Consider the following 24,123-nt stretch of genomic DNA (forward strand, 5'->3'; position numbering starts at 1 on the left):
GCTCTCTGACTGTTTTATTATTAGTGAAATGAGGAACTCAGACCATATGAAATTAAGGTCCTGTTGTGTTTTGTGACCTCTGGATAGTTAAGAACTTGATGAGGATTGAGCTGCTTCAACACTGGGACATATTTTTTTATTAATTTATTAATTTATTCATATTACATCTCGATTGTTAGCCCTTCCCTTGTTTCCTCCTATTCCTCCCTCCCTCCCACTTCCCTCCTTCTCCCCTCTCCTATGTCTGTGATTAAGGGAGACCTCCTCCCCCTATATATGCTCTTAGAGTATCAAGTCTTTTCTTGGTAACTTGCTATCCTTCCTCTGTGTGCCGCCAGGCCTCCCCATTCAGGGGATGAGGTCAGAAAAGAGGCACCAGAGTTCGTGTGAGAGCCAGATCTCACTCTCCACTCACCGGTGGAGAATATCATGTTCGTCGGCTAGGTCTTGGTAGGGGTTCGAAGTTTACTGCCTATATTCTCCTTGGTTGGTGCCTTAGTTTGAGGAGGACCCCAGGACCCAGATCTGCCTGTCATAAAGTTCTTCTTGTAGGTTTCCAGGACCCTGTGTATCCTACTATTTCCCCATTCTTCCATGCTACTCTCACCTAAAGTCTCAATAGGATGTCCTCAACAGGGATATGTGCTCAACCATGTTCATAGCGGCTTTATACATAATAGCCAGAGCATGGAAACAGCCCAAGTGTCCCTCAGTAGAAGAATGGACTAAGAAACTGTGGTACATTTACACTATGGAATACTACTCAGCTATTAAAAACAAGAAATTCCCGAAATTTGTGGGCAAATGGATTGATCTAGAAATTATCATAATAAGTGAGTTCACCCAGAAGCAAAAAGAGACAAACGGTATATACTCACTTATATCAAGACACTAGTCCAAGGGATACATCCCATGAAAAACTTTACTTACCAGGAAAGTGGGTCAGAGGAGAGGACATCCTATTGACACTGGGACATATAAAGCACACAAGCTGGGCGATTCTGAAGCACCTCAAGTGCTTGTGGGCCTGGTTATAACGCTTTCTACAGCCGCACAGACTCCAGCACACTGAACCCTTTGCTTGATCTCTTTTTCTCTTTGTTGTGAGCAAATTAAAGCTGTAATTTCAGGTGGAGCTATGATCTTTTTGGATAACGTTTTCTAAACACTGTCATGAGCACCTATAAGAAATCATAATAGTGATTAGTTTGATTAGTGCTTATTGGTTCAAGAAGTTTACAGTGACTCTGTTGGCCTTTCCTTTGAGTCCATATTCAGCAGGCAAAAGCTGTTTAGAAAAGGAACAGGATTGGGATGGGGTATGAATATTATAAAGTGGTGCTGTCACTTTCATAACCTGTATAAATTACTAACTAGATATCTCATCATTTTGGTTAATAAGAATCCTTTGCCAAATGATGCATACTGTCTGCACTATGCTTACGTATACCTAGCTTTGAACTTGAAAGCTGATTGTAAGACTGATGAAGGTGTGGTGACCATATTTGATCGACAGCTTGTACACAGCTCCAGCCTGGATCCTGGAGTCTGTATGGCAAAATTCAAATGTTTGGAATAATGGGACCATTCATCAAAGGCTCATATTGTGGCTATAGGCAAGAAAAAGGACACATTGAAAGGTCTCTCTGTACTTAATTTTTAAAATCATACTTTTCTGAGTTTTTATTATTGTTACTAGTAGGCCTCTTTTTCTTTTAGTTTAGTTAAAGGATCTGGCTTCTACTTTTTTAGTTAGTCTTAAATTTTTATTGCATATATTTTCTGTGTTTGTGTGTGTGTATTTTATCATACACTCAAATGTTCTGCAGTTATTATGTGGAAGTCAGAGATAACTTAAAAGAATCTCAGTTTTCGGCCAGGCCTGGTGGCGTATGCATTTAGTCCCAGCGCTTGGGAGGCAGAGGCAGGCAGATCACTGTGAGTTTGGAGCTTTGGAGTTCCAGCTCTGTTTTCTTAGTGAAGAAAGCCAGTTGCGTTTCCTCCAAACCCTAAGTTGTGATGTACTGGCTGTGTAAGCTGTAATGCATGTGCCAGCTCCCTGAGCTTCCTCAGCAGCATTTTTCTCATCTGCTGTGTGCCAGTAAATTGTTGCTTATATGAGAGCTTTGATTTGCATTTTAAATTAATGTCATCTAATTTCCCAAACCTAAAATAAACCAAATAGCCCCCCTTCTCCACCCAGGCTACTGACTGCTTATGACGTGTACAAACTTGGAAGTTAGGGAGTTTTAGAGAGGAAGACATTAGATAATTGTGATGTACAGACTAACTATAGACATGTTTATTATTTGAACAAGTTCATTGTCACTTAAAATGTGTTTTAATTAAGAATTTGAACTGCAGTTTTAGCGTCTCCTTTTTGTAAAACCATTGTGAATCCTTTGATTAAAAACAAAGGTTCTTTTGCAGCACACTTCATTTTTCAAATTGGGGCTTTCAAGCGTGTTTTCTTAAAGCATTCAAACTGCGCTCAGGAAGGCAAGCGAAAGGAGGAACCCTTTAGTTCATTTGTACCTTTTGGATGTGGCAGTGTGCTAGAGTTTGCTTTTGGACATACTTCTGGCTTTAAACTACAGAACCACAGCCATTTCTTTTATATAACTACACGCTTTCAAAGTATGTCTGAAAACAAATAGTGCTTTTGAAAAAGAAGTTTTTTTTTCCAAGAAGGAAGGGGCAAGAGCCACTGCTTTGTAGCTTTTCTGTTTGGCTGTTAGTCATGGTGCTTCCTTTTGCTTTTCAAAGTCCACTGAAGAAAGATGCTTTTCTATTTTAAAGAGTTTAACAGAAACGTGTGTGTGAAAGTGACCGGCCTTGATGCCTGGAAGGGCCCTCTGCTTCTGTGCACTCCTGTCGCTCTTTGAGACTTGCAGGTTTTTTGGTAAGGGAAGAGTTCTGAAAGATGAAACTGTGAGAAACTGGAATGTAGGAAGTCTTGACTTTGGAGGGCTTGTGAGCCCTGTGGAAGCGGATGTTGTAAGCCCAGAGCTGCTCCTACTGCTCGTGTGGTCCACTTCGACTGGCATGGCTGCTGCTTCGCTGAGTAAGAAAGACAAGAAGCTTAGAAGGCCTGTTGCAACCTTAGCCTTTCACTTCAAAGCAGGTGTTGAAAAGTGCAAAGTGCAAAGTAAAAACCAAGAGCATTGGGTTATTGTGGAGATGCCAGTCAGGAGACAGAAACAAGAGTACTTAGTGAACGCACATGCAAGGGCCAAACCCCTGCACTGCTCGACAGGTAGAATACAAATTAGAGCCCCAGCTGTCAAACCTGCACAGCTAGAGTAGCTTTTGAGAAAACATCTCTTCCCTGAGCAGGAACACAGCAAAGCTTATTCTTTGCAGAGCACTTTTTCCCTTTTGTGAATAAAAGTTGCTTCCTGGAGGCAGATTGTGAATCACAGCCTAGTATCCAAATGTGACAATCATAACGCTTAGTTATGCGCCGTGAATATGAGATGATTATCAGAAATTTGGGAGAATTTGCCGTAGTTACTACGTATTACTGAGGAAGTCAGGGTCCCCTCTTTGGTTCTTAGTCTTGTTAGTGAAAGAATTTAAGAACAAACTCAAAAGGAAGATCAAGCACACTTTTATTAGTTTAAAAGAAAAACTGCAGGGCAGCAAGCTGTCAATCTCAGCAGCTGCCTGCAGGAGGGAGATGTGGCAAGGAAAGAGGAAAGGCATGCCTTTTGAGTCAACTGGCATGGCGGCCACGTGGTGGGCAAGCAGGCACATGGCCGGGAAAGGAGCTTCAGAGAATGGGTGACTCCCACAGTGTTAGGGAAAAGTTGGAAGCCTTACCAAGCTACGTGGCTGTGGCTCTGTAAGCTTCTCTGTTGGGGGCAAGGATTCTGGGAAGGAAAACTACATTATCTCATTAAAGGGATAGTTAGTCTTCCCATTTCTTCAGTTTGGCCCAGCCCTAAACAAGACATATTTATCTCAGCCCCTCCCAAAGCTGAGAAGTCATTTCTGAAGAGTGGGCAGAAAGATTGTAAGAGCCAGACGTGGTGGCTGACTACAAGGAAGCAGTGTTTTTCCATGTACACCAGGGCAGTTGCAGGTATAAATGAATACACAGTGTCGCTACCCACTGTGACATGACAGCGTGCATAAGGCCTACATAAGCTCAGTCCATACAACACCAGAAGGAAAGAACCATCCTTCCCTAGCTGAGGTGCTGCCGTTGGCAATTAATAGCTGCTAGGAGAGGGTGAGCCTGTTTTCTTCAAGAGCGTATCTCGGGTAGGTCACTGCACTCCAGTGGAAGAATAGGTGGCTGCACAAATTAGACTTGATTTTTAAAATCGTTCTTCTTATTAAAGTTGAGTGGATAGGGAAGGGGTGGATATGATCAAAGCATATTGCATGAAAATCTCATGAACTTACTTAAAATTTAGTAAGAAATAAATTGAGAGAATCAAAAATTTATGAGCAAAGTTGTGGCAGTAACAAGTCAAGATTATATGTGCTACTGCTGTGGCTGCCCTTACTATGGAGACACTGACACTCTTAAACTGGCGCTTAAGAGACCATTGTTTTCTGTCTCCCTCCTTTTCACTCTTGCATTTATTGTTAGTCTACTGGCTTTTATTCTCTACAGATTTACTTTATTGAATTATGTATGAAACAAAATGGAGTTTTGTTAGCGTTTATAACAAGCTAGTGAATGAAAGCATTACTGTACCAAGATATAAAATGAGCTTATTTTATGTGTTCTTTTCTTGTACTCTTTAATTTTACCATTGTTATTGTCATCACCGTAGTCCTCATCATATGTGTCTGAGTGTTTTGTCTACATGTATGTCTGTGACGCACTTGCTCTCACTTGCTCTCCTAAGGTATGCCTCTCTTGATGAAATCATTATGAGAACAAAAGTGAGAAATGATTGTTGATTACCATACCATGCCATGCCAGAAACATACATAACAGTTTGTGACTTTTCACAGTGTCAGGCTTTATTGAATAACAATGAATTCGCAAGCTAGCATTCTTTCACTAGGTTCAATTTTCCAAGTAGTCCTAATTTTCCTTGATTGCTGGCGTTCTGCAATTACGGTTCTTTTATCTGAATCTTAATTACTAATATCTCTCAGATCATACACTCATTACACTTACACTGGGTGTGTGTGCGTGTGCATGTGTGTGTTAAGGAATGACTACAATAAAGGGTAAAGAAGTCACAGAGGTGAAAATGACTTATTAGAGACAGGCAGGAAACTGATAAGAGATACAGAGAGAGTAAGTGTAGATGGGTCGCTGAGATACGGAGGTGCTGGAGATAAGACCAGCTGGAGGGTTGAGCAGACTGAGGTGGATTGTAGTTTGAGTAGGCTGTGTGAAACTGTGAGAGTGTGTTGAGCTAAAGCCTCAGGGTGGTCATACATTCTCTGCAGCAAGTCCCTTGACAGGTCAGCAGAACCATTGCCACCAGTGTAAGGAGGCCTTTTTTTTTTTTTAAAGATTTATTTGTTTATATATATGAGTACTCTATTTGCATGAACACCTGCAGGCCAAAAGAGACAGGGCATCAGATCCCAGTATAGATGGTCTCGAGCCACCATGTTGTTGCCTGGAATTGAACTCAGGACCTCTGGAAGAGCAGACAGAGCTTTTAACCCCTGAGCCATCTCTCCAGCCCTCCTTTTCTGTTTTAAATAGTGATTTGTTGGCATTTGGTCTGGTGCTATGTATTCTGATGCTAATTACTGGTCCTCCAGATCTGGTTGCCTGCTGCCTAGAAAAGCACATTCTCACACCTGCCCTTGTTGTTTAAACCTTGTTCTACCTATATAAAGTTGATTGGCTAATAAAAAAATGCTGAAGCTTGAGATTTGGCAGGAGAGAGAGAAGTGGAGTTGGAGGTTTGCAGGTCTGGGTTGGGGACCATGGGATGAGGAGGAGAGAGAGGTACAAAAGGAGGAAGAAATAAAGAAGAAGTCCAGGGAGAGAAAGAAGCACATGGCCAGATCAGCATGGATGAAGGAAAGCAGTATTTTGGGATTATGGATGGGAGGTAGCCCGGATAGAAATGATTAACACGGGCAGCCTAGGATGGGGGCTGGAAGTGATAAGGATAGTTTAGAGGGTTGATATCGGCCCAGTCCCAGGTAAAATGGGGCTATCTAAAATGCAACAAGTGCCTGTGTCTTATTGATTATGATAGGAGGTTAGATAATACCACCGTAATAATTATAGGCTAATCTAATAATAAATACTTATTAGATATTTTTATATCACCTACAGCAGTGATTACTAAAATGTTTATTTTGACTTGAGATCTCTAATTACTTATCTAAAAAGTTACTTTTTTTCTTCTCATTATTAGAACAGTTGACCACAATGACCACAGCTACCTTCTAGTCTGTCCCAAAGCCCTTTATTGTTTTACAGAAAATGTCTGCATCTCATAACACTAAAATAGCATTGGAAGTTATGAATTATCAATGAAATAATTTTATGGTAGGGGGTCACCACAACATGATGAACTGTATTAAAAGGTCACAGCATTAGGAAGGTTGAGAACCACTGGTCTAAAGGAATGCTGGACATTAAAAGCCAAGTGGCAATAATTAATATACCTTTTGAAGAAGTTTGTATACTTGTGACTCTGGTTTCTATCACAGTCTCCTAGGCATATGTTTAGAGTGCCCTGAGGTATCTTACCTCGTGTCCTTTTGTTTGGCTTGATCTTGCGTAGGTCTTGTGGAGGCAACTCTGAGTCCATGAATGCAACAGGTGTCTTATTTCATAGCACCCCATCCCATTCTCTGCCTCTTACATTCTTTTTGCCCTTCTTCCACAGTCCTCTGAGCCGTGATGATAAAGATGTCCTTCCAGTTATTTTGTAGAATATTCCTTAATTTGTTTTTATCATATGTTTCTCTGTAATAGAGTCAAGTTACATAGGTTTGGTAAAAATATTAGAAATGATGAATTTATATCAGGTATGTAATGTCACTTATGCAACAGCTGGGGACCTGATAAAATATGTGTTGCAAATCTGCACTACAGTCAAAATTAGTTAAGTGATTAATAAATATTTTGTTCAAAGGTATCTTTAGAAGATGTATTTTGTCATATTAAGTTTATATCTACTAGTTTTTACACCCTTAATAGAATGCTTAGGGTCAGAGTACATGAGTAGAAATGTGAGAGTCTTTTTTATTGTTGTCCTACAGTTTTATAAAATCATTTTTTTTTTTTTAAATTTGTATTTAGGGCTGGGGAGATGGTTTGGTTGGTACAGCACTTATATTGCAAGTTTGAGGACTTGAGCTCAATCCCCAGAACCCATGTGGAAAGCCAATATGGTAGCACTTGTTTTATAATACAAGCCACGGAGGTGACTGACAGGCAGGCAAATCCTTGGAAGCTCTCTGGTTAGCTAGTCTAGCCAACTTGGCAAAGTTCCAGGCCAATGAGAGACCCTATCCCAACAAAAAGTGTTTTTTGTTTTTGTTCTGTTTTTTGTTTTATTTTTAAGAATGACACTAAGTTCTTCTATTACCTCACACTCATACACAATTAAGTGCACAGTCTGTACTAGCATACTCTATTAAACCTGGTTGGCTTCTATTAAAAAAATAGTCATGTCATGTAATCCCAGCACTCGGGAGGCAGAGGCAGGCAGATCTCTGTGAGTTCAAGGTCAGCCTGGTCTTCAAAGTGAGTCCAGGACAGTCAAGGCCACAAATTGAAACCCTGTCTTGGAAAAAAAAAGAAAAAAGTTTGGAAATTAAAAGAGCCCAGATTAGTGTCTCTGTGTCTGTCTGTCTGTCTGTCTGTCTGTCTGTCTGTGTCTCTCTCTCTCTCTCTCTCTCTCTCTCTCTCTCTCTCTCTCCCCTAAGAATGGAGCTAATACTGGTTTTGGCATTCAGCTAGACATAATACTCATTGGACCAGTACTGTGAGTTAGAAAAAGACTTTATGTTTATGACTTATTACTTTTCAAAAAAATGTACTTAGGTAATTTAGTGGTGGACAAGAATTAGAGTGTTGTCACCAAATGACTCTGTGTTGGTTGAATATCCAAATGCAGAAAATAAAATTGGTCCCCAGCTTTACATTTGCAAAAACTAAGCATGAACTTAAATTAAGAAAAGTAAAATTAAAAAGATTTTAGGGAAACTCTTCATGGCTATGAATGAGTCACTGGTTTCTTAGCTATGGCATGAATAGTACAAAAAGGAAAAGGAAAAGAAAAAAAAACCAGATTTCATTAAAATGAAACCCTTTCGCGCTTCCAAAGATACTGTTAAGGAAGGAAAGTAGCTGCATCCAGTGGCACATGCTTTTAATCCCAGCATTCATGAAGCAGAAGCAGGTGGATCTGTGTGAGTTTGAAGCTAACCTAGTCTACACAACAAGTTAAGGCTGGTCAGAAATACACAGTGAGACCCTGTCTCAAGGGGGAAAAAGAGGAGGAAAAGGAGAAAGAAAATTGAAAGTACAATCCAGAGGAGAAAATACTTAAGAACCAGATGTCTAAACATATATAAGGAATTCATACAATTCAGTAAAAAGACAGTCAAATTTTAAGGTGAGCGAATGGCTCAAATAGATATTTTTTGAACAAAATAAGCCATTCATGAAAAAAGGTTCGATATCGTTAGCCATCAGAGAATGCAAATCAGAACCACAGCAAGATGCTGTACACTGCTGCTGGGAATCCAAAAGGATGCCAGCCCTTTGGGCAGCGGTGCGACTCTTCTTCAGTATACTGACTGCTAACAGATAGAAACTTTATTTTTCAGATGATGGAAATGAGTTGAAATTGCTTAAATATTTGTCAGGACTCTTAATGTACTGGAAAATTCATATAGTTTGTGATTTTTTTTGATATTTGAATTACATTTCATAAACCTATATCCTATGATAATTTACAAAAAAAGCTAAGCTTAGATTTACCTTAGTTTTTATTTTTATCCAAAAGTAGTTGTAGTGACGTTGCTAAGAATATTTCTTATAGAGTATATAAGCGTATTAAAGTTCTGATGGATTCTGAAAGCAAAATTTGGGCCTCCCCACATGGATTTGAGGAGGGGATGGGAGATGGCGTATCTGAAGGACCACTCTGTGCTGAGCTCCGTGCTGCGTTGCTGTCCTCTGCTGAGCAGCTTCCTTTCTTATAGTGGCTCATTCATACCTCCTACCGCGATGAACTCCCAGAATTTAATTTTGATTGTGCATTTCTCCCCTTCGTTTACTTGTTGCTCTGATAAGATGCCCTGACAAAAAACAAGGTGAGGGTTCAGAAATGATTAATCCTGAATCACAGTTCAAGGGTATATGCATGGTGGGGAGGCTGAGGCAGCAGGAGCTCAAAGCTGCTGGCCACATCACATCCTCGGTCAGGAATGTGAGTGATGAGTGCACACTGCCGCTGCTGCTCAGCTCCCTTTCTCCGTTTACACAGCTGAGGATCTCAGCCAGGGAATAGCACCACCCACCTCAATCCATACGGTCCAGATAATCCCCCATAGGCATGCTCAGATACCCTCCCCCCAGGCCACTCTAGGTTCTGGCAAGGTGCTGTTAACATTAATGTCACATCCCCCTGTTGCACATTAAGTATATTTGTCATATATACATCGGTATGCTTTAAAAACTATAAAGAACTTGTTTTCATGTTTATGTAATAATACTGTAACAGTGAATTATAAAGTTATGTAAACATTGCTAATCATTCTTAGAATAGCCTATAAAATTCTTAAGGTTCTGAGAACAACACATAAGCCTCCCCAAGAGGTGCAGCCTTGATCTCTAGATTCTCTTTTGAAAGCACCTGTTCAGTGGTCTCCTGTGAGTGAACAGTTGTGGGGAGTGAGTGAGCAACCCCCCTACACAGTCTCCTTGATTAAAATGTCATGGAATTGGCAGCACATTTTGAGTCATTGGTGACCAAATGCTCATCTCTGAGAACTTGCAAAGCTCCCTGTGTTTTTATTTTATGAATTTAAGCTGTGACAGTTTCGGGAAAGGAGAAGTACAAGTTCTTATATCTCAGTAAGCTGGCAGCTTTCCTTGGCTTCTGTGGCAACCACTTTTTATATTAAAATAGCTTGTTCCTGGATGTCCTCTGTCTCCTGTCTTTGCCTCTTATGACCTGCCCTCTGTCCCTCTGGGGCAAAGAAATCTTCGTGCTGAGAACTTGGTAGTGGGGGTCCTAAGTCAACTTCTCCTTTCAACCCATGTTTTTAAACTCGGATATTAAAGAAATAAAGTGAAAATATCATTCCACATATTTAATCCTTGTGCCTATATTTTCTCCCTTTCCTTCTCAAACTCCAGTCCCAGGATCAAGTGCATTTAAATACTAAAAGATGGGGTTCTGGATCATTACTATCATATTTTAAGGCAGAAAGCAGAATTAGGCCAGATGAGGAAAGCCCTGCCCATTGCCACAGAGGCAGAAACAGTTATTCTGTTCCTGGGCTGCATGACCTGTGGCTTATGACCATCTATTCATATCCCCAAGGAAGGGACATTTATTCTTAGTACAGCCTACACAGTTAACACTATAAACAATTTAAACATAAAAGAATCCTGTAAATTTACTTAAAACTAAAAGTTATGATTTAGTTAGTAGGAAGAAAAATATAGCTCAAATTCTTACAACAGTCCTTTTATAATTAACATAAACATAACAACAATGTTCACAGACAAATCTACAGGAGAAGGGGAGGGGAGCAAGGGAGACGGGGCAGGGGTATTTGCTGGGGGACAAATGACTGCCTCTGGATAGAGAGGAGACAGATGTGGCACAAGGTACAAAGGAAAGCCCCTGTTAGGATAAAGTGTTTAATTTTGATTAGGCATGTTAATTAGGGACTAGGGGAGCTTTTGATTGCTAGACTTTGGTAGTCAGCTTCTGGAGTAGGAAGTGGTCAAATAAAGGGATAGACCTTGGGGTCTAGCTTTAGGAATGTAAACTAATGGTTTTTAGCAAGGCAAGGGGAATCAAGGCAAGGCGAAGCCGTGCTCACCATGCTAGAGCTGGCCAGAGTCCTGTCACAGGTTACTTTTACTGTTTTAAAAACAGTGTGACAGCCGGGCACATGCCTGTAATCCCAGTACTTGGAGAGGCAGAGGCAGGCAGATGGATCTCTGTGAGTTCGAGGCCAGCCTGGTCTACAAAGCAAGTCCAGGACAGCCAAGGCTACACAGAGAAACCCTGTTTTCAAAACAAAACAAAGTAAACAAACAAACAACCCAAAACTGAAGAAAGGTTGTCAAAAGTTTGATAAGATGCAGGCATGTGCACTAGTGTTACAGTGCCTTCTTTTTTATAGAGTATGATAGTGGGACTATTAAGAAACCAATTTTTATTTCAGAAGATTAACATGTTGATAAGTATTCATATCAAGTCTTCGCATCATCTGATGAGCTGGTATTGGAATTAGTGCATTGTTATTTGCAATAGTAAAGAGCTGCAATGTCTGGCAGGCACTTGCTTAGCTTGTACAAGACCTTGGGTTCAGTCCTCAGCACCACCACAACAGAAAGTAAAACAAAAGTCCAAGAGCTTCTGGCATTTCAGATGACTGGCTTATTACTACTGAATGGGGAGATGATTCTAAAACCCATTACCACGTGCTCTCGTGATAAATGGCTCTTCCAAGCTGTTCCTGAGTAAAGGAATAAGGCCTTCTCTGACAGGGCAGAATTCCAACCATGAAGTTCTTATTGGGATGTATTTCTACAATATCTCAGTAAGCTGGCAGCTTTCCTCAGGTGCAGTGACAACCATCTCTAGTTTTGTAGACCAGGTTGGCTTCAAACTCATGGAGATCCACCTGCCTCTGCCTCCCTAAGTTCTGACATTACAGGCCTGTGCCACCATGCCTGGCTTCATTTCATTTCATTTCATTTCATTTCATTTTATTTTATTTTATTTTATTTCATTTTATTTTATTTTATCACTTTACAGCCTGACCCCAGCCTCCCTCCTCTCCTCCCAGTCCCACATTCACACTCCCCCCTCCCCACACACCCGTCCTCCCTCCCCTTCTTCTCAGAGAAGAGGAGGGCCCTAATGGTACTAACCCACCCTGGCACCTCAAGTCACAGCAGGGCTAAGCAGCTTCTCCCACTAAGGCCAAACAAGGCAGCCCAGCTAGGTGAAAGGGATCCAGAGGCAGGCAACAGAGTCAGAGACAGTCCCCTCTCCTGTTGTTAGGAGATCCACGTGATGAGCAAGCTGCACGTCTGCTACGTATATGTAGGAGGTCTAGGTCCAGCCCACGCATATGCTTTGGTTGGTGGTTTAGTCTCTGTGAGGCCCTGTGGGTTTAGGTTAGCTGACTCTGTAGGTCTTCTTGTGGTGTACTTGACCCTCCAGCTCTCTTAATATTTCCTCCTACTCACCCACAAAACTCCCTGAATTCTCCCTATTGTTTGGCCCAATTTGGGACCCACCCCATGGGAGAGAGCCACTCTCTGACACTATTAATGCTATTCTGCTATGCTTGCACACAGTAATCTAGCATAAATGCCTTCTGAGAGGCTTCTCCAGCAGCCGAGAGAAGCAGATACAGAGACCCATAGCCAAACATTAGTTCTTTGATCTCTTTAGGTGCTACCAAGGAAAGGCCTTTGTGCCTTATTGGTTTAGGGCTGTAGATTTTTGTCTGTAAGCACTGATGTCATATTTATATGGCAACCACTACAAGATGATTATAAAAGGATTTTTAAAAATGCATCTTACCCTTTTGGTAAATATGTTTAATTTTAGTGTTTGCAATATCTTGAGATAGGATTTTTGTTGTTTAAATTTAAATTGGGCTTAGTATTCACTAGATAGGATGTACTAAGAGTAAGTCTCGGGCTGGAAAGATGACTCAGCAGTTAAAAGTACTTGTTGTGGGCTTGGGGATTTAGCTCAGTGGTAGTGCTTAAGGCCCTGGGTTCGGTCCTCAGCTCTGGAAACAAAACAAAACAAAACAAAACAGTACTTGTTGCTCTTGCAGAGTACCCCAATTTGATTCCCAGCCCCCACATGGTGGCGCACCACCATCCATAAATTCCAGATCCTGGGGATTTGACATCCTCTTCTGACTTCTGCAGCCATCAGGCACACAGGTGGTACACATACATACTTCAGACAAAGCATTTAAACACATTAAATAAATAAATCTTAAAACACTAATAATTCTTCCTTCTGTGAGGATGATCATAAACCACAGGCCATGCAGCCCTACAGACAGGTGGATGCTCTGCCCGAGACCCGTAGGCAGGCCTGGAGTCTGAGGTTGCATGGGTTCCCTCACTCCCGTGTGCATTTGGGCAGACAGTACATTGGCACTCCCAAGTTAATCTGCAGTGAATTCTGAGTTTGATCCTGCTTTAGAGCAACAGCTTCTGAGAAAGAAGAAGCTTTGAATATTTGTGCCTTAGTTACAGATTCCATCTCCAACTGTATACGGTAGATCACAGCCACGCTTACATTGTATAAGATGTTCTGGGTCTGGTTTTAGTGAGTAAGAAAGCACAGTGAACAAACATCTTTCTTTGAACAATACTAAATATAAATTGCTAGTTAAAAAGACATGAGTTTCTTTGGCATAAATGCTAAGTGGAGCCATGAAGTTCTTCTGTGCACAACTGAAAAGTCAGTCACAATGTCAGAATAATCTGTTTTAAATAAAAGGTAATTACAGAGATATTAAAAAAGAAAGAAAGCATAGTGAGTTTCACGCTTCGGCCTTGGTTCTTTTCCTGGTCTATTTGCAAGTATGCAAATGTTCTAAAATCCACTATTGGAAGCTGTCCTGTGTAGGCATTTGTTTGTTTGGGTTGTGTTTTTTTGAAGAGTCTTGCTGTGTAGCTCAGACAGGCTTAGAACTCTCTGTGTCGCCAGGGTGGCCTTGAGTTTAGGATCGTCCTGCCTCTACCTCCCAAGTGCCGGATCTTAGGTGTGCCCCACCACACTTGGATCATCCCGGGTATTTTGAATCAGGGACTCCTGCTACCTGGGCTTCAGGCTGAAAGAGCAGTGACTGGGGTTTTTGGTTTTTCAAGACAGGGTTTCTCTGTGTAGCCTTGGCTGACCTGGACTCGCATTGTATGTAGACCAGGCTGGCCTAGAACGCACAGAGATCCACCTGCCTCTGCCTTCTGAGTGCTGGGATTAAAGGCGTGTGCCACCACTGCCCGGCCAATGACTGGGTTTTGCCTTAGTTCTCCCCTGTCCTGCTGTCCTTAACCAGTTCCTCACTGGTAGACTTTTGAGATGTGTGATTTCCAGACACTGTTGTAAGCATATGTACACAGAAGCATTTCTGTGACTGTTGCCCTGCTCTTAGGACTTAAATACTCAAGAAAACCCTGGTGCTCGAGGTTCTTTCAGACCAGTTTTTACTTGGGATTTCTGCAAACGAATTCCAAGATGTTTGGGACTCCTAAAATCCTCCTCCAGTGATTGCAGTGTGAAGTCAGGCTACAGGTAGCATGGTTCGGTGTTTAAATGTAAGCCATGTTAATGGATATGTGTCACACTACTCTCTGGGTTAGAACTAGCAATGATCCCAGTACTAGGAATCTAGAGTAATGCTGGCTTAAACGTTATTTTATGTAAATATCTAGGCATAGGCAGCTCAGGTGGAATGGCAGTTTGTTCCATGAAGTCAGCGATTGTCCCCCTCGAGTCTTTTGTCTTTCACTAAACCAAAGGCAAGCTCCTACCTTGAAGCTCCAAGGCGGAAGAAGTTAGGGCTCCTGCCTTTGTGCTGGCCCATGCACAGGTTATAGGAAGGTACAGGTGAGCTTGTTCTCTCTCAAAGGCTCCTGCAGTCTTAGAGAGCACTACTTGTGCTGACCAGAACTCAGTTGTGAGGTCACACCCAGTTCTAGGTCTTCTGTGGAAGCTGAGAATCTGCCCTTTGCCCTCTGTACATAACAGGAGTACCCAATCAGGCCTCCTTATGCCTGCTAAGTTGGCCATAAGTTTCCATGCAGAGCCAATGCCTCGGGCAGCATGCTAGCTAAAGAGGCAGCAGAGACTTACTGCAAACTCGGAAAGTTTTGGAGCATTGTAGATGCCACTGCACTTCAGAAAATCAGGAAGGTAGAGCTTGGTAGAATGGTTTTCAGCTGAGTGTAGTTCTTTGCTTTGGCTAGCACACTAGGGAATGCCTAGTGCCTCTGACTGAGAGCCTCCCGTTCATTCTTATGAGCATGCTCACCAGCACACTGCACAAGAGGACCTGCTGGTCCGCCATGTTTCAGGCCGTACACTTCAATATTAGGTTGTGCATGACTTTGATATATGACGGTCTTTGACCTGTATTTGTTTCTTTTCAGAGGATGAAGGACGTTGTAAGAACCTTGACCGAGTACGGGTGTTTTACAAACGATCGGCCATGCCTTTTGGGGTTTTTAAGAACCAACAAGATGACCCAAATGAGGAGCCTGTTGTGCTGGAGTATGCAAACCTTGTGGGGCAGAAGTGCTCGGAGAGGATGCTGCTGTTCAGAAACTGAAGGACTGCTCCACTGCCCAGCACCCGCCCAGGCTCTCCTGCCACAGTCCTGCCTCTGGCTTGGCTCCTATAGCCTTTCACCAAGTACATTCATAGAGCTTTTAAATAATATTTTGTGGTATTGTATTTATGGGAATCTTGTGGTCTATATAAAGATTTTAAAATACTCTTATGATCTAGTCCTTTAATTGGGACTTGTTCTTTTGGAGCTTGCTTGTGGAGCAAAGTGTGCTAAATATCTCCAGTAAATATTTTGGGAAGGAAAGTGAAGAAGTGAATCAAAGTAATTTCCTCACAGTTACTGTTTTTGTCTTGGAGAAATTATAGCACAGACTGTTAGCTTTAGACCAGTGGTTTTCAACCTGTGGATCTGCATATCTGATTCCTTGCAATTCATAACAGCAGCAAAATTACAGGTCTGAAGTAGCAACAAAATAATTTTTTGGTTGGGGGTCACCACAACCTGAGGAACTTTATTTAAGGGATCGCAGCATTAGGAAGGTTGAGGGCCAGCCATGCAAGACATTAGCTTATGCTGAGAAATTTTGGTGGGGTCAAAGGTGAAGAGCACGTTCCATCACCAGGAAATGTGCCTTCCCCACAAACCGAAACTCTGTTACTCTGTTTAATATTAAATTCTGCCAGTGTTATAAGTGTGTCATTAATACATAACCTGAAAAGGAAGTGCAAGCATTGTGAACATGAGGTGTTCACTCTGGATGTCTGTCCAGGATGGTCCTGCTTATGTCTGTGTTTTTGGCATAATTGTGTTACCTTTTGCTAGTGTTCCCCTGTGCCCCAGAGTTGTGTCAGTTTGGATGATAAAATATGCAGTGAACTGAGTGGTGTTTGCTCTATTTCTACAAATCTAAGAAATAATGTTTTAAGGAAACATAGTAGCTCTTGCTTGATCTGAGGCTTATCCAAAGAAATTAGGTTCCTGCTTTCCATTCTCTGGACTCAGGGTGCTCTTCTGTGGTGAGGGACAGAAGTGGTTAGTACTCAGCCACAGCGGAGCTGTGGGGCCTGTAGCCTCTGTATTCCTTTTCAGAGACTAGGCGCTGCCATTGGTACTTCAACGTGGAGGCCAGCCACTCTTTCACTCTTGTGCTGTTGGGCCTTGTGCCTGGTCACTAAATGCCTGCTGTCGAGGTGACATGCGAGTCATGGCCGAGGCGAGGCTGCTCTCAAGTGTGTTGGGATCTGGACGAACCCATTTCTTCTTTGTTTGCACACATTCTCAGCTCGCCCCTCCCTCCTGCTGCTACCTGCTTGGCCAACCAGTCCTTTCAGCCCCACTCTTCTTTCTTCTGTTGACTGGTATACTTACAGCCATATTGTAACACTTAGTTTGAGTCCCAATACTCATTTTAAACTTACCCAAATGCACTACAGTGAACTTCAGTAAAAGATTTAATAGTAATCTTCAGCTAGTTAGGACAATAAAAGATTTTAAAAATTACAACATCCACATAAACTAATATGGTGGTGCAGGGTGTGAACTCCTTTGTGACATGTTCTCTGCTACCAGGGATGGAGGCGGAAGATAGCCACTTTCTGATTGCCAAGGTCCTACGTTATTCTGGAGTTGTGATCTATGAAATTGTCTCCTGAGGACATTTAAGAGAGCCAGCTTAAAACTGTCTAGAGCACCCTCCCCTACAGTGAAAGTAGTGGTACTTCATTTATTTTTATAAACCTTATTCCAGTAGTAAGTTCCTGCAGAGTAGAGAAAAATGGCTCACTGTCCCTGTTTCTTAATTGATGAGCCTGCCCTAGCGTGGTTCCAGTGAGGCTTCAGAGTAACTTGGGCATGCAAATTCTTCCGTTTAGTTGCTGCATTCTTGTCCCCTCCCTCCCTGCCACCTACCCCCTCAATATTTTTTTAAATAGTATAAAATCTTAGGGATCTAGATGTTGTCAAAGATGTATACTTGGATGGGGCTGAGGGGATAGCTCAGTTACCTCGGTGCCTGCCTGGCAAAGCTTGAGGACCTGAGTTTAGGTCTCTAGGACCTGTATAAAATGCTGGGTCTGCCAGTGTGTGTCAGTAGAGGAATACCCCTAGGGCCCACTGGTCAGCGGCCTACCCGCTGAGTGAGCATCAAGCTCCTGAGAGACCCTTTCTAAAAGGAGGTGGACTGACCTCTATACATGGGTTACAAAAGGATGTTTGCTTATGTTTTGAGCTACTGAGTGAGTGTCTACCCCAGCCAGGACAGGACAGTCAAGGAAAGTATCCCAATTTTGCAAAGTCTAACTGAGATACCTGATTCTGTTTCAGTGGCTTTCATCAGATCTCTATAAGTTTGAGGCCAGCCTGGCCTACAAAGTGAGTCCAGGACAGCCAACTTGGCTAACTGGCTACATAGAGAGGCACTGTCTTGGCGGGGGGCGGGGTGTGTGTGTGTGTGGGGGGGTGTGTGTGTGTAGGAAGACACACGATGAAACCTTTCAGAGACACTATCTTCTCCAGGCAGGTTGCTGTTCGTGTCCCATCTTGCTTTGGTCCTCCTTCTAAGTTGAGGTAGTTTCACACCTCCCTCCATGCCTGACAACACGGGTGTCATTTTGATTCTTAGTGTACCATCTTTATTTAAATTATTTTCAGTTATCTTGAGGCTTCTGTTATTTTTATTACAGGTCATCTGAGCACTTTTTATATTTTAAGATAGAGGCTATATTATGAGATGAATATATTCACTCAATTGAAATTATTTAGATAAAAGAAATTATTGTTTATATTATCTTTCAAGTAGTTAATCTTATTTTTATCCATTTGCAAATGCAAGTTTTGTGTGGTTTCTTAGCATATCAAAATTATTATGTAGAAGAACCTTGCCAGCTTTCTGAACAACAAATAGTTTGGTTTATAAATATTGTATTGTTTCAATATGAATAAAGGTGAGAGAGAATATGAATACGTAACCAAAATGAATCTACTGTGGCTGACTTAAAATAAAAGAAGGAAATGATTGGGGAACTTGATATGTTTGAATTACAAGTTATTCAAATGTGTGTTGCTTTCCTAAGGAAATCACTGACTATAAGGCAAAATAAGTTTGATTGTATTGGATATTTTTGCTCTTGTAAAAAAAACCCCAAAATAAAAATAAAAAAATAAAGCTGTTTCTATCTGTAGTGGTTCTTGTTATTCATTAATAATATATAGGCCCAGCACCATATATGCCTGTAATCCTAGCACTCAGGAGATGGACACAGCAAGATCTTTCAAGGTCATCTACAGCTACAAGTTTGAGGCCATCTTAGGACAAATGAGACCCTGTTTCAAAATACACACACACACACACACACACACACATTCTTTGACACATTGCACTTCAGTGAATATTTAGAAAATGTTGGCTATATGAATTATAAAATTTAATTGTCTGTGATGAACCATAGACCATTTGATTATATTAGAGTATGGGTGACTTCCTCTTTAAGGAATAAAATAAACCTCAATTTAAACAAAATGTGTAGAATTTCTGTGAAATTAGCATGAACTTTTTTTTTTTTAATCCTGAGGGATTTTCTAAAGTTTACAGAGATATTTCCAAAAGTATAAGACCACAGAATATTTAATTCACAATCTATTGGTGGGATATATTTACTAGTGTTTTGCCTTTCCCTATGATAAAGAGGATCCTGGTAGATTGATGATAAAATGAACCTTATTTTCCAGAAAATTAAGTAATTTCTGTCCAGACAAAATGGTTATGGTTTTATTATCTTTCTGATGTAAAAGTGACAGTGTTTCCTGGGTGTGGTGGCACATTGCCCGTAACCCTAGCACTCAGGAGGCAGAGGTGGGTGGGTCTCTGAGTTTGAGGCCAGCCTGGGCTCCAAAGCGAGTTCCAAGACAGAAAATCACTTCCCATCACTTTCTACTGTTCACATATTGTTATTTATTCTTTCAAACTCATTTTCTACTCTCTCTCTCTCTCTCTCTCTCTGTGTGTGTGTGTGTGTGTACATGTATACATCTATGTGCTTAAACATATACTTTTTATTTTTAAAGAAAAGTGAAGTCACACCATAAATACGGTGTCATGCTTTTTCAGCTTTTTTTTATTATCTTAGAACGGTCTTACTGTTTGCATGGCATCCCATGTGTATTTGATCTAATGCTTGCATAGTGTGTCCCACTGTGTACTTACAGGAAGAAGGCTTGTGACCCTGAGCCATCTTTGTATGTAATTAGCAGCATTACCATGATTTTTGTTATTAATTATTATTTATTTATTATGTTTCCTTTTTAAGAAAAATCAAGTTTGGTTTTTAGAATGTAAAATAGCCTTCTAAACACATTATTCAGACAAGATAAGCAACTTGAACATTCTTCATCCGTGTAGTCCTGGGGATCAAACCGTACACATGCTAGGCAAGCATTCTACCCCTGAGCTCCACAAAGAGGAAGCTTAAACCTCACATGTTGTGAGGTTGTCAACATGTAATTCGTGTCAGTACTGTAGTTCTTCTCACGGCATCAAATGACCTAAGTGAAATAAAAGCCTCTAAAATATGTATTCATTGATTTTGTGTGTGTGTGTGTGTGTGTGATGTATTATGAGTATATCCATCCCATTACCCCTCCTTTACCCACCCTTTGCAGTATTTGGGGCTTAGACGTCCGTGTCCCTATGGGACTTCTATACAGTGTTGAAACCCGTAGCTTTACTGTGCTGGCTTAGAAGGTGAGGCCCATGGCACGTCATCAGATCACAAGGGCAGAGCTCCTGCTAAGTTCATCTAGTCCCTTGTAAAGCCGTATCTCTCCCATCACAGGAAGGTAAAGCGAGGCAGGATCTGTGATTTGTGACTAGATAGCGTGTGCTCGTCAGACAGCAAGTCTCTTAGCACCTTGATTTTGAGCTTCCCAAGACGTTCCTCCAGAACTCAGGAACGAATTCCTGTTGTCTTTAGCCTCCAATCCGTGTACTGTTACAACAGTCCCAACTGAAGCCTGTTTGGATTGGATTATTTTCACCGCCCCATTCCCCCCCAACCTTCTTTGCCTCTTTACCCCGGGCTTCAGAAATTAAGCTTTGAAGAATCATTGTTTCTCTTCTCATTGCTCTTTCTACGAGATATTTATACTATTGTTCTAAGTTTGAATGCCTCTAAAATTCCAACAAAATGCTGTAATATAAAGGCTTAGGTTTGTTTTAAAATATTAAGGTTCTGAATTGCTGATTCATTCAAAACCAAAGGTCTTTAATTGGATTTGACAGAAGTGAATAAGTAGCCATGGCACTGTAGTTGAGCCTGCGCTTTGTGTGTAGTACGTTGGCTCTACACACGTAGATTTAACCTGAGTGGATTTGTACTTTTCTGTCTAGTCACCTGCTACAGTGTTTTTTCTTTTGTTCACAAACTGTTGTGTTGACTATCTCAATGAGATCCGGAGGTAAACTTGCCAAATAATACTGCTTCCCAAATTACAAGGTTTAAAATTTTTAAAAAATTGATTCTTTGTGAATTTTACATCGTGCACCCCCAATCCCACTCATTGCCCAGTTCTTCCATATCTGCCCTTCACCCTTGTAACTTCCCCCACAAAATTTTAAAAACTCACTTCACCATTGAAGTGACAGTGTGTCATGGTGTGTCCCACAGTATGCCCGTTTGCCCAAACAGCTTACTTGCAAATGACTTTGCAGTGAGTCATTGGCCTGGATCAAGGCTTTTGACTTCTGCAATTCCATCAATATTGGACCCTCACCGAGAGTCCTCTCAGATATCCTGCTGTTGCCCAAAGTCATGGAGATCCTGCGGCTTTGCTTCTACAGGACCAGTCCCTTCACTCACTCCAGCACCTCAGAAGTTCAGTAGATGTTGGGGTGGGCCAGCTCAAAGCCCAGCATCTGGGCTTGGGTGGTAGCTGAGGTGTTAGCCTGCCAGACTCCTGCACCTTTGCCAACGGGGCCAACTTTTCTGTACTGCCCAGGTTGAGGGGCCGGGCCAGCTCTCCCAAGTGCTACAATCAGCAAGATGTGAGGCCAACTCTCCGGCACTAACAGCATAGGGCCAGCTCTCCCGTGCTCACACCCTTAGGACCAGTTTTCCTGCACCCACACCACCGGACACAGTCATCCTGTGCCACCCAGGCCAGGGGTGAAGCCTGTGGTGACCAGTGAGGGGAGGGGCGAGCTCAGCCCAGTGCTCCTACGTCAACATGGTCTCAGGCAGCAGACCATGGACGTCCAAATGGCCTTCAGTGGCAACGCGGGCCACAGACATCAATGCAGACCCCCAGTTGTGATAGGGCCACAGGCCCAGAAGTGGCCCTTGATGGCAGCCAGAGCCTGGACATCACCATGGCCTCAGGTTGTTGCACAGGCCTCTCCTATCAGCCCATTGCTTACCAACATCACATCTCCAGTTTCGCCTCTCTCCGCAGTGCGTGAACTGCTTGGCTCTGATTTCCCTCCCGTGTCTCCGTTGTTTCCTCTATCTTTCCCATCTCTTCATCACATATCTGCTCGTCATCACAATGGCACCTCCTATGGTCTGGAGCAGGGTCGGGGGTGGCAGTTGGGTCAAATTACAAATATATATATCTTTTTGTGTGAGAGAGCGTAGTGTGTGAAAGTGGGCACACAAGAAGAGAGTGAACACGCACCTGAGTTTAGGCGCATGTGCCATGGTGTGGAGGTCAGAAGACAACTTTTGGGAGTCCAGCCAATCTTTCCACTTTGTTTGTGAGGCAGAGTCTTTGTTTCGTGCTGCTGAGTATTTGAGGCTAGTTAGTCCTCAGGCTTCCCCCCCCCCCAAAAAAAGATTTATTTATTTATTACATATATATAGTGTTCTGCCTGTATATATCTTCACACCAGAAGAGGGCACCAGATCTCATTTATAGTTGGTTGTGAACCACCATGTGGTTGCTGGGAATTGAACTCAGGACCTTTGGAAGAGCTGACAGTGCTCTTAACCTCTGAGCCATCTCTCCAGCCCCAGTCCTCAGGCTTTGAGCATGCCTGGAATCTCCACTCTCCATCTTTCTGTGGGAGTACTGGAATTACAGATGTGTACCTCCACATCTGCCTCTTTTACACAGGTTCCGGGCTTGAACTCAGATCGTAAGGCTTGCATAGCAAGCAAGTCTAACCACTGAGCAATCTTGCTGCCCCAAGACAATTGGTTTTTGTTTGATTTTGTTTTAGAGCTTCGGAATAGCTTGGTTCTCTCAACATATCTCTTCATATGCAATTTGAAGAGTCAAGGCCAAGTAAAATTTCCAACATGGGCTTAGCTAACCCCACTGTGACAAGCCGTTTGTGGTGACACTAGGGAGGGAGTGTTGTATCCTCCGCAGAGACAGAGGCATCCTTCACTTGTCTGGCACACATAATGCAGACTCTTTGTGACTAGCACAAATGTTTTCTTGTTTAAGGATCAAAGGGCCATTAAAGTTTGATTAAATGAAGTATGAGAAAATAGCTTTAAATTTTTATTTTAATGTTGCAGGCTTGAGGCATTTACTGCAAGAAAGGGCATACACGTCCTCTTGTATAATTTGCGTGGTTTGAGATTGAATTTTCTCTGAACTTTAATTTTTGTGCTTGTCAGTCTGAGCCAGGGTTTTAAAAATCATTTAACGTAGGCCTTTAAAAAAAAAAATTAGCGTTAAATGAGAACTCATGAATTCTTCATGAGTTCCAATTCACCACACTTTGTTGTCGCACGACTTGGTATGCCTGAACAGCACTGCTCGACGAAGGGAGCTTTTTGGCCATGAAATAAGAAAAACAGCATCTTAGTTACACACACACACACACACACACACACACACACACACACACACACACTCACACACACACACACACACACGATTCCATGCGCCGGTCCACCGTGTGCATGTGTTGGTATTCAGAGGCCAGAAGATGATATTGGGTGCTCTGCTTTATTGCTTTATTGCTGTTCTGAGGCAGGATCTCTCACGGAACCAGGAGCTAGGCAGTGTCACGGCCACACTGTGTGTGAACCTGGAGTTTCTGGACACCCTGCGATTGGCTCCGTTCCCTGGCATCACAGCTGTACCAGGATTTACAGTGGAGCAGTACACAGAGATGGGATAGGACTTCTTTAAAGAAAGGTTTCAATTGCTCAACAGGTTTATGTGGTCCTCCTAGTGTATTTCCACTTTAAAATGTTTTATCTTGTTCAATTTCCAGCACTCGTGTGAACTCCAGGACATCCAATGCCCTTTCTGGACTCTGAGGGCATCTGCACACTTGCACAAGCCCACACATAAACAACACATGTTTACACATTTTAAAAAAATTAATTAAATGAGTGTTTAGTCTTACATTTCCTTCCAGGGTTTTAGATGTGTTTATTTTAACCAAATAGAAAATGTCTTTGTAAATTTACCCATAGCTCTGTGATAATATATAGCAACAAAATTACTTTCATGAATCTCCCCTAAAGAGTTTGCCTCCCAATCTAGAGGCCTGACTTTGCAGAAGAGAAGTGGGAAAGTGCTCATGGGACCCCTCTTCCCTCTGAACTGTTGAATATGCAACTGCCCACCCAGAAGGAGGCATGGGAGGGTGTGGCTCTGCTTTTAAAAAGAAACAAACAAGCAAAAAAAAAAAACCTTATTGTATTT

The 24,123-nt window shown here is 42.0% G+C and overlaps 1 protein-coding gene across 8 annotated transcripts in view; it reads left to right on the top strand.

Moving 5' to 3' along the window:
• Positions 1-18,644, top strand: part of ATE1 (arginyltransferase 1) — a 122,874-nt gene extending 104,230 nt beyond the window's left edge. For all 8 annotated transcript variants that reach the window (XM_084772696.1, XM_084772700.1, XM_084772702.1 and 5 more), the window contains one exon: positions 15,326-18,644. In XM_084772696.1, the coding sequence (XP_084628822.1) occupies positions 15,326-15,504 (179 nt within the window). In that variant the 3' untranslated portion in view covers positions 15,505-18,644. The remainder of the gene's footprint in view (positions 1-15,325) is intronic.
• The last annotated feature ends 5,479 nt before the right edge of the window (positions 18,645-24,123 follow it).

Source organism: Acomys minous (assembly GCF_964271855.1).
Source record: "Acomys minous genome assembly, chromosome: 2".
Lineage (NCBI taxonomy): Eukaryota > Metazoa > Chordata > Mammalia > Rodentia > Muridae > Acomys > Acomys minous.